Here is an 11,046-nt window from a genome sequence, read left to right as displayed (position 1 = left end):
TATAAGAAGTACTTGACATGTGCTTTAGTATGTTAGTCAACACATGAAAATAAGATTATTAAAACATAACGATTTACAATGTACTTTATAGTAAAACTTTGACATTATTACAAAGTGCACTTTTTGAAAGTCTACTTAAGTGTGTTAAGAAACAGTCATGAAAGTGTCTCTCTTGAAGTCGCTTAAGTTGCCTTTTGTTTCATTCATTTTATATTATCTGCAATAATTCTTTTTTTTTTTTACATGCTTTTAAGGTTTAAAGTACTCTACAAGTGCACATTCACTACAATTAAGCACACACTTGTTCTTCTTAAGGGACCCTTTGTGGCAACCCTGAAACTGCAGCATGTACTTGAGTGCATTCTGGAAGGCAGCTGTGTGTGAAATCAAGCTTGTGCAGCTAAAAACATTTGCGTTCACACTCGGAGATTATGATCTGGGGTTGGGAGACACTTTTGGGTGTCCAGGAGCACAGCAGTGAGTCACTCTGTGTGTCTCCCTGCTATAACAGCAGCCAAACATTTGCTGGTGTCTATTCCAGTGTCCTGATGAATGCATGATGGTGTCACGACTATAACAGGTGCTTCAGACAAGAGCTCAGCCAGTGAGCAGTACTGTCAAGCTCTCTCTCTCTCTCGCTCTCACGCTGTGCTGTTCTGCCTCATTAGCTGGCCTCTGTAAACACCATTTATTGCATCACGTTTATCTGATGTCCAGTGTGCTTGGCTTCAGACTCTTTGGGTTTATGAGAGGCCAAGGTTAAAAACCCTCCAAAGTCAGCACACACATACTCACACGCACTGCATTAGATACAAACTATTAAACCAACTGCAAATGTGTCTGAAGCAGGTGCTTTGGTGATTTTAGTGGCTGTATGAAGTCGGCTCTGCTCAAGTTTACCCAGGTGTAGAGAATCACATTGATTACCAACATCGGCCACTAACCTCAAACAAACACAATACTGTCTCCGTTGACAGTATTCGTTCAAAACGTTGACTAAGTACTTGAGAAAGTAAACTTAACACGCTGAAAAAAAAACATATTTTCGTTTTTTGTCTTTCTTCGCAATAAATGACACTTCCCTTACAAAAGCAGAGGTTTATTCAAGTGTGCTATTAGTATACTTTAAAAACTAAATATACTAAGCATACTTGGCTTATACAGAAAAGTCTACGTATGTTTGTCCTGTACTTGTATTTAAGAAACATGCAAAAATATAAATAGTATATTATAAGTACTGTATAAATATACTTGCAGTATTACAACTAGTGGTAACACTTTAGATAGGGAACACATATTCACTATTAACTAAGAGTTATCCATCAATAAACTCCTAATGTGCTGCTTGTTAATAGTCAGTAAGGTAGTTGTTAAGTTTAGGTATGGGGTTTAAGGATTAAGGGATCTACAACATGGTCATGCAGAATAAGGCATTAATATGTGCTTTATAAGTACAGCCATAAACAGTCAATATGCTAGTAATATGCATGCTAATTAATAATGAGAATTGGACCTTAAAATAAAGCGTCACCAATCTAGTATATTTTACTTTCATAAACGAAGTGGGCTGGAAGTATATAACTAGTAACTAATATGTTTACTTATAGTATAGTTGCAATACTAAAGAAAAACTGTTAACTCCGAGTTACTCTTAAAAGTATACTTTTATAGACTAAAAAGTGCAACAATTTAGTCCCAAGAAGTGTTGAAATGTCACATGCAAGTCCACTTGTAGTCCAATGATTTTAGCATACTTACTACATGAAGTGTACTAGGAAATAACTTTACTTAAGTTTACTTAATAAAATGAACTTGAAGTGTGCTTCTTTTTTTGTTCGGTTCATTTTATAATTTAGTTTCTAATGAATCTCATTCACTCATTTAAGCGTGGTTTAAGTGTCCAAAAAAGAGCTTTATAGTCACATTATCATTAGGAGAATATCGTGATATAAATGTTTGCTTTATCTATATCTACTCACATGTTGAGACTGCTGTTACATACTGTAAGTAGTTAGTTGCGTGTCATCTCCTTAACACAGACAGCATGCTCAGACACACTTATCGAGTATTTTAGGGTGCTCAGTGCCAGAAAGGAGCATGGAGAAGCCATTACATCATGGAAATAGGTTCCCATTTAGAGCCTGACATCACTGCGGTCGGGGTAAAAGGTTAATATCGGACGTGTGCGATCAGCTTCCTCCACACACAGCATCTATTCTTCTGTGTTGTATTGAAATAAAGTTGTTCATTTGTAACGTTTGAATGCAGCACTAGCATAAAACTGGTAGATGTATAGCGCCATAATAGAATATAATGTCCATCTTCAGTCATATTTATGTGGCAACAACTAAAGTCTGATTGGGAACTGCACCGTATGCATTACAGCTCACATCACAGACGGTGAAAGCTGAACCCCGGTGAAATCATAGCTGTGTGAACGTTTAATCCAGCTCATAATTAATAAGTTCACACAAACAGGTTTATGGCAACAGAGACACAAGACCACATATTCCCTATGATATATTATAAAGTTCCTTTAATTACTGCAAACGTCCAGCCAAGGCATTGCCAAATAAAGCAGATCAAATGTCTGATTCCACCGTATTAATATGGGATGTGTTTTAAAGAGGATGTCTGTGTGAACCGTCTCCGCTGCTGTTTTTAAGATGAAAGCAGATCCAGTCACTACAGAGATGGATGGCATTGGTCAGAGCTGTTGTGCTCTGCTATGAGAAATAACCTGTAGGATGTTTGAATGTGCTGACGGGGGATTTCAGGTTGTTTGGGGACGTTAGGGTGAATTGTGGCCTTTATGAGCTGATATTTTGACTGGTGGGTTTTGCTGAAAGTCAACAAACCATCTGCTCTTGATGATCAAGGTGTCTCAGTGTTGGGAGGCTTGTGGGAAACTATGCTGTAACTGCATTCAGAATAGAATACTACCATACTATTATATTTCTGTTTCATTATGTTCAGAATATTGTATCCCATAATGCAATGCACTCAACTCCATCCTTCATTTCCTATGTGATGAATGAACCATTTTTGACCAGTGTTATTATAAACTTAAAAAAAAAAATTTTAAAAAATTTGTTAATGAAATAAAGATAAAATAAAATATAAATTTTAGATGAAAATCTTCAACTTTAACGAAAAAAAAATAAATAAAAAACTTTAATGAAAATTATAAATGTTGTGTTGGCAACTAACTGAAATAAGTTGAATTACTAAAATTACAGAAACAAAAAAAAAATTAAAAATTAAACCTATATCGAGAGATAAAAAACTAATATGTCAAATGAGATGACAAAAGCACACAAATTACTAAAACCTAAGCAAAAAAATAAAACAAAATCTGAAAAGTATAAAAATGAAAGCTCATACCGAACATGAATAAATAATACCGGTAGTATAAAAATAATACTAAACTCACAATGCACTTGAATTATGTAAATAACTGAGAATACTTTAGACATTTTTATACAAAATTAAATTAGAATGAATTTTCAGAGATGATGCAAAAGTATACCTTTTGAACTCTTTAACCTTTTAACTCTTGAAATATTTCTATACTTCAGTTGCACTTTAAAATATACAATTTAAATTTAAGTAACTGTATCAAATATGATGGAACAAAACATCACAGAAATGATCAAATCCACTATTTTAATCATATTAACTGTCTAAAATTATTTACTGTGCGTCTTTAAAAACTGTGAAACATGTATGAAGGGGGCATAAAGAATCGCTTTGTATTGCAGAGCAATTATGACCCAGAATGCTGTTAAAATGCTTGTCATAATGTTTAAAATCAGTCATCTTTATGCAGTTTACAGTATACTGAGCATGATGTAATATGCAGCAGGACACTAGTATTTCATTGCCTTTGCAAAAGAAATGCTGTGGGAAAGCTCGGGTTGCACTCTAGCCATGAGATAAATATTAGTGATTCTTTAAACACAAATAACTCCCTCCGGATGTCGTGCACTTATGTGTGCGTGTGTGTTTCTGTACACCACAGCTGGCGTGTGGAGGGCTGGGGCGTGTGCAGCCGCAGCTGCGGATCCGGAGAGCAGATCAGACAGGTGCGCTGTGTCCAGAAAACAGGCCCGGAGCAGGTGGACACTGTGACCGATGAGCGGTGTGCACAACCACCGCCGTCTCACAGACAGACCTGCAACACACACAGCTGCCCGCCGGTCTGGAGCGCTGGACCCTGGTCGCAGGTTAGTGCTCAATCACACAACTCTGTGGCAATCAACAATGCATCATATGTCAGAAATGCTCTACATTACAACATTTTGCTAAGCTAACAGCTTGATACTTTAAGCATAAAAAAATATATAAACCACATAAACATGTTGTGCGTAAAAATTGACATCTTTCTTCAAATAGCATCCAGAGCCAGTAAATCCTTATATTATGTTCCTGGTCAATTTGACCTGAACACATTTCTGAGTTCTGGTTAACCTGGGGTGTTTTTCTTGAAGTTTTTGTGGAATGTGTATATGAAATTTCTTTTGAGATATTAGCAGTTTAATTTCACCCACATATGTCATGGTTGAAGGCAAGTTCCACAGACTGGAAAAAAAAAAGTATGTATTTTTTTTAATGTCAGTTTCTCAACTACCCTCTGAGGGTATTTACATTTATGCATTTGGCAGACACTTTCAAAGAAATTAAGTGAAATAAAAATTAATTCAAACAGTTCTCCACTGCTTTGAAGACATGTATTTTTATCAGTTCATGAATGTGAATTTTGTTGGGAATCAAACCTATGATCTTGGCATTGCTAGAGCCATGCTCTACCGAGCTTTAGAAAAGCACAGACATATATATATACCTTTTTATTTTTTGTTTGTTTTTCATTGTATAATTTTTGACTAATTGTATTGAATTCAAACAGTTCTCCACTGCTTTGAAGACATGTATTTTTATCAGTTCATGAATGTGAATTTTGAGGAGAATCAAACCTATGATCTTGGCATTGCTAGAGCCATGCACTGCCGAGCTTTACAAAAGCATATATATATATATATAAATATATATATATATTTTTTTTTTAATAAAATCATTTATTTTTACTGTTTATGATATTCTCATTTTGTGAAAAAAATAATGTTTAAAAAAGTGAAATATAGTTTTAAAAATCAAATGTGTTAACCTTATTATTTTTTGCTTGTTTTTCATTGTATAATTTTTGACTAATTGTATTGAATCCAATTAGGGTTGGTTTGACCCAGAACATAACAGTCTTTCCCTGAATTTTAACATAATACCTGGGTATTTCTAGACAATGCACATGAACTTCTCCTTGTGTTCCTTCAACTTCAAGGTGCATTCAGTATTTTTTCTGTCATTTAAAAAGTTTTACCAATGAAGAAATGAGCACATTATCAACATTTTAGATTAAATACTCACATAAGTAGCCTAATAAAAGCTTTGCCTTCTTATATAATAAAATAAAACCCCGCCTACTTTGATTTGATTGGCGATCTCAATCATTTTGACATTGAAGTGCGTTGTTAGACATCTTGAGCAGCCTAAAAATGTAATTTTTAAAACTTTTTGTCATCCTAACAACAAACAGAGTGCTGCGTAATGGAGTGCAGCAGAAATATTGCTATGAATGTATCTATGGTGGTCATGACCCTTCCTCATAAGGGTCAACATGTTCACAAAATAAGCTAATTGTGGCTGACTGTGAATAGTGAATTTTGAAAATTGCATCCGTAACTGAGCACTTTTGTTTCGTGTGATGCTGCATCCTCTGACCAGAAGAATGTAAGCAAACGCTGACTGAGTGCACCTTTAATTCTACAATTAAAACTTCACTGAGTACCACTGTCTTACATTACGATTGGATTTTTTCCCTCAGTGTTCTCGTAAATGTGGGAAGGGAGTGATGAAGAGAGCGGTGGCGTGTGTGAGCAGTGACTCCCGCGTGCTGCCGGATGCCTCCTGTGCCGCTCTGCCCAAACCCAGCAGCCAAGAGACCTGCGTGATCAAACACTGCCACAAACAGCGCAAGGCCCAGTGGTTCGTCTCCACCTGGCAACCGGTAAAACCCCTGCACTGCATCGTGTACACTGGGGTGATGTGGTGTGAAAGCAAATATTTGGAGTAGGAACCCAGCGATTGTCCTTGTAATAAGAGCACTTTAAATAAAAGCATCCGCTATAACTGGCAACCGGTAAAACCCTCCGCAGAAAACTAGCATTGCATTGAGGTACAGGGGGGTGGGGTGGTGTGTTGTGAAAGCAAATATTTGGAGTTGCGACCCCACGCTGCCACAAAGGGATTGTCCTTTTAATTAGAGCACTTCTAGTCACTTTAAATAAAAGCATCTGCTTAAGGACAGATTTATCCTATTGCAGGCCTTTTATATTTTACATTGACAGTTACAGTATGTGTTACATTTTTAAACAACTGGTGCCTTGTTGTTCCTTCATAACATACAATACATTACAATACGATTTTTATTTCTATAGCACATTTAAAACAGCTGCCGTTGACCAAAGTGCTTTCCAGCATCATTACATGCAGTCTCACAAACAAAAATGAAAAATTAAATCCTGATCACTCTAATCACTTTTAAAAGCTATACGAAAAAGATACGATTTCAATCTAGACTTAAAAGCATCCACAGATGGGGAAGATTTAATGTGCATTGGAAGGAGTTTCTCATAGGATCTCATATTTATTGTATGTTGATAAGGAATCAAAAGGTCAACAATATATTTTTGGGTCAATGCCACGCAGCGCTTTAAAAACCATCAACAGAACCTTAAACTCAATTCTAAATTTTACAGGCAACCAGTGTAAAGAAACCAGAACTGGGGTAATTCTCTCCCTCCTCTTTGTGCGAGTCAAAAGTCTAAGCAGTGTAGCATTTTGTACTAATTGAAGATGAGATAATTGACCCTGTGAAATACCTATATATAAAGAATTACAGTAATCAATGCGTGATGATGCAAAAGCATGAATAACATGCTTTTGCATCATCCTGAGAAGAGAGAACTGATTTCATTTTAGAAATAATTCTGAGTTGATAAAATGCAGCCTTCACAACACTAGTAACCTGTTTATCTAAAACTAAAGCCGAATCCATTATAACACCCAAATTCTTGACATGATCTGAAACACTTAAAATCATAGAGGCCAACCTATTTATAATTTCCTTGGAAGCAGAAGAGGGTCCAAAGACAACACACTCAGTCGTATTAGTATTAAGATGAAGAAAATTGCTTGTCAACCAGACTCTAATCTCACCTAAACACTGAACAAGTCCATCAAAGGATTGAGAGAATATTATATTTATGAAAAATTGAGCCCAAGGGGCCCATATATAATGAAAATAAAATAGGCCCAAGTATAGACCCCTGTGGCACACCACTATGTAATTTAGCTGATGTAGAACACAAATCTCCAAGGCAAACCAAGAATGATCTATCTTTTAAATGTGATTTAAACCAATGTAGGGCAGTACCCCTAATACCAAAATCTTCCAAACGCTGCAATAAAATACCATGATCAATGGTATCAAATGCAGCTGTGAGATCACTACCTTTCCAAAATCAACTTGCATTCCTGGAAATTGAACACATTTGATATTGGCGGTGATATTCTCTCTTTCTCTCTGCAGTGTTCAGTGTCGTGTGGTAAGGGGCTTCAGCTGCGTGTCGTGAAGTGCGCAGAGAAGGATGCCGCAGGAAAATATAGAGAACTGTCTCCCAAAAAGTGTCAGCATGTGCCCAAACCCTCTATGGAGCTCCAGAGAACCTGTGTCCTGTCAGACTGTCCCATGGCCTCCCCTCACAGCAGACCAGACTGGTACTCATCACCGTGGTCTCAGGCAGGTCTCCCTCGTCCCACACCCGTCTGACATCATGAGCTCAGCAGAAAGTACAGGGAGCTTGATGTTGTGTTTTGTGTTGTCTGCAGTGTACGGTGTCGTGCGGAGGGGGCGTTCAGGTGCGCTCCGTGCAGTGTCTCGTTCATGGACGTCCCTCCTCCAGCTGTGTCCCGCAGATGAAGCCTGTGATGTCCCAGGCCTGTAACACTGCATTCTGCCCTCAGCCAGAGAAGAAAGGTCTGTTGTGAGCTGGGATGTTATTCCATCACATAATTTTAGTTATGTAACCAATACACTTTTGAGAAATGTTTTTTAGTATTGAGATATTATTATAGATGTTTGTTTATATATATATATAATTTTTTTTTTTAGTTGAAGTTTCAATAATTTGTTGTGTATGTCATTTTTTTTAAATGTCTGTATAGTTTTTAATATTTTAATTTCATGTTTTAGTTTTAGATGTTTTAGTACATCAAATTAAACCAATGAAATTGGTACTGTCAGTAAATTATAATAACTATTTGTGATTAATGACATGATATTATTGTAATTATTGTGATTAAACATTGTTTCATTTGCTTTTAATAGAGAGAGAGAGAGAGAGAGAGAGAGAGAGAGAGAGAGAGTTGACATTTGTACTATTGATAGTATGTTTTGGTGTTTTAATTAACTAAATATTAAAAAAGTGTTTTTGCTAATTGAAATAAAATATGAATATTAGATTAAACATTTTACTTCATCGAAATGTACACAAAAGAAATGTGGCCTTGACAACTAAGCTAAAAATAAGTTAAAATTGCTAAATAAAGTTAAATAGAAATATAAAAAAAATAATAAAAATGACAAAAGCACACATACTAAGTTACTAAACCTTATATGAAAACTGAAAATATGCAAATAAAAGCTAATTCAGAATATTAATAAATATTATAATAACATATAATAATACAAAAAAAAAAGCATATAATACTAAAACAAGATTTCTGCTCAATATCTCATTTTTTGTTTGTGATTTACAAATCGGTTGAAATGAAATGGTCAAAACGAACACAGAACATGCAATTCTCACTATTAACTAGTTGCTTATTAGCATGCCTATCACTAGCATATTGTCTATTTATTAGTACTTATAAAGCACATGTTAATGCCTTATTCTGCATGAGCAGATTTTAGATCCCTTAATCCTTAAACCCCAAATTAACAACTACCTTACTAACTATTAATAAGCAGCTAATTAGGAGTTTACTGAGGCAAAAGTCGTAGTTAATGGTTTGTTGATAGTGAGAATTGCTCCCCAAACTAAAGTGTGACCGACATGTACCCCAAGCTACTGTGTAACATCCGTGTTTCTCTGTGCAGATGTGGTCTGTAAGGATCATTTCAGCTGGTGTTATCTGGTGCCGCAGCACGGCGTTTGCAACCACAAGTTCTACGGGAAGCAATGCTGCAAGTCCTGCTCGCACACGAACCCGTGAGAACCTCTCGAGATGTTTGACCGTGACCTTCTGAGCCCTGGATGGAGCGGAGCGATGCCCTCTCTAGTGCTGCGCTCAACACGGACTGAACACAAAGACATTATTAAAGACTCAGAGTGGCTTGTTTGTCTGGAGAATGACACGGCCGATACCGGCGAGACTGTCAGCGTGTCGCTCTCTGCAGGAAATGACATCACCAACAAAGCCCTCTGTAGGCCATAGCGTGTCAGTGAGGGTGTGAGGACTCCTTTCATTATGTGTCACGGAGCTTCAAATGCATGGACATGTGTTATGTTTTTCCATGAACATGCCTCATAATTTCACGTGAAACACATAAACGGGCTTAATGCATCTCATAGTGGCAGCAGGGAGAATATGGTGTCGTGTAGTAGAGCTACATTCATTTTTGGTGCTATATGTTGATATTAATGGCAGCCGAGCAGCTGTTGCATAACAGGGGTTTTAAATTAACATGACGCTTTTGTATGATTGATATTAATTCTCTTATTTATTAACAATACTGCAATATACCAGAATGCTCTTCTGCTGTAACGTTGTGTTATACGGCTTTTGTGTTCCTGTTTAACTTTTGGGTATAGTTGCACGATTGGTTATTTTTGTATGCGTTATCGTGCCTTCACAGTACTGTTACGTATTTGGGTTTCATTATTTTCGAGGAAAACAAAATGCCAATTAATCTAGTTTAATGAACTGTAAGAAGTGTCACATTTAACAAAGTCAGCTCTCTTCGCGGGATGTTTTTAGCAACCGCTCGACTGCCAAGAACTGTAAATCTGTCTTTGGTCTGATGGAGAGACTCTGCACATGTGGGTTTTGAAGAGAGCTGCATCGCACAAATGACTTCCATCTTTTACAGTATTTGCATTTGTTGTACAGCAGCAGTAGATGAATGTAATCGCTGGTCCACAGCGAGTGTTATTCTGAAGAGTGGATGCAGGATTTGTTATAAATGGCAGTTCTTATTAAACCTGATGCGTGTCACATTGCCATCACATTACAGGCTGTGTTGTCTTTCTCTCTTGGCCGTAGGAAGCAGAGATTGCTCATGATCCGGCTTCGCTAACGCTGAGTCAGAGCTTTTTCTTGTTCTTCATGCGCTATTGTTTCCAGATGGAATCAGACGAGGCCGCTGGAGCACGTTCAGGAATTAATATGACTTGTGAGCTTTTCACCGGCTTCTAACGCACAGCTCTGTGAAGACTTTAACAGAAAACACATACATCACGTTATGTTATTAATGTCTCAAGACATTCGGTAAGACTTAAACCATGTTTTGTTAGAGTCTTTTGAAAGTTTAGATGAATGTTCTGAATATTATTGAAGCAATTCTGTATGTGGAGCTGGTGAGGCAGGAACAACTGCTGCTATCTCAAGCAATAAATCAGATGAAAACAATCCTATACTTACAGTGAATGATTACATGATGGTCTTCATTGTTGCAGTCATGCCTTATTGATGACGATCAGCATAGGCTCTGACTGCAGTAATGAGGGAAAACAAAAATGCAATCTCTTTGTTTAAACCCTTGAAGAAAACTGATTATTTAAAGGAACAGTTCATCCAAAACTGAAAATGTGCTGAAAATGTACTCGATTTGTAGATGAGTTTGTTTCTTCATCAGATTTGTAGAAATGTAGCATTGCATCAGTGTCTCAGCAACGGATGCTCTGCAGTGAATGGGTGCCATCAGAATGA

General features: G+C 36.9%; 1 protein-coding gene across 1 annotated transcript in view; it reads left to right on the top strand.

Annotated features, from left to right (window-relative positions):
• Positions 1 to 10,334, top strand: part of LOC107726256 (A disintegrin and metalloproteinase with thrombospondin motifs 16-like) — a 76,188-nt gene extending 65,854 nt beyond the window's left edge. Inside the window, exons 19-23 of the mRNA XM_016535788.1 lie at positions 4,022 to 4,226; positions 5,879 to 6,061; positions 7,646 to 7,855; positions 7,945 to 8,092; positions 9,215 to 10,334. Coding sequence (XP_016391274.1) covers positions 4,022 to 4,226; positions 5,879 to 6,061; positions 7,646 to 7,855; positions 7,945 to 8,092; positions 9,215 to 9,330 — 862 coding nt within the window. The 3' untranslated portion in view covers positions 9,331 to 10,334. The remainder of the gene's footprint in view (positions 1 to 4,021; positions 4,227 to 5,878; positions 6,062 to 7,645; positions 7,856 to 7,944; positions 8,093 to 9,214) is intronic.
• The last annotated feature ends 712 nt before the right edge of the window (positions 10,335 to 11,046 follow it).

Source organism: Sinocyclocheilus rhinocerous, unplaced genomic scaffold (assembly GCF_001515625.1).
Source record: "Sinocyclocheilus rhinocerous isolate Xijiao unplaced genomic scaffold, SAMN03320098_v1.1 scaffold216, whole genome shotgun sequence".
NCBI lineage: Eukaryota > Metazoa > Chordata > Actinopteri > Cypriniformes > Cyprinidae > Sinocyclocheilus > Sinocyclocheilus rhinocerous.
Note: the sequence above shows the minus strand (reverse complement) of the source record. Positions and strands in the feature narration are given on the sequence as shown.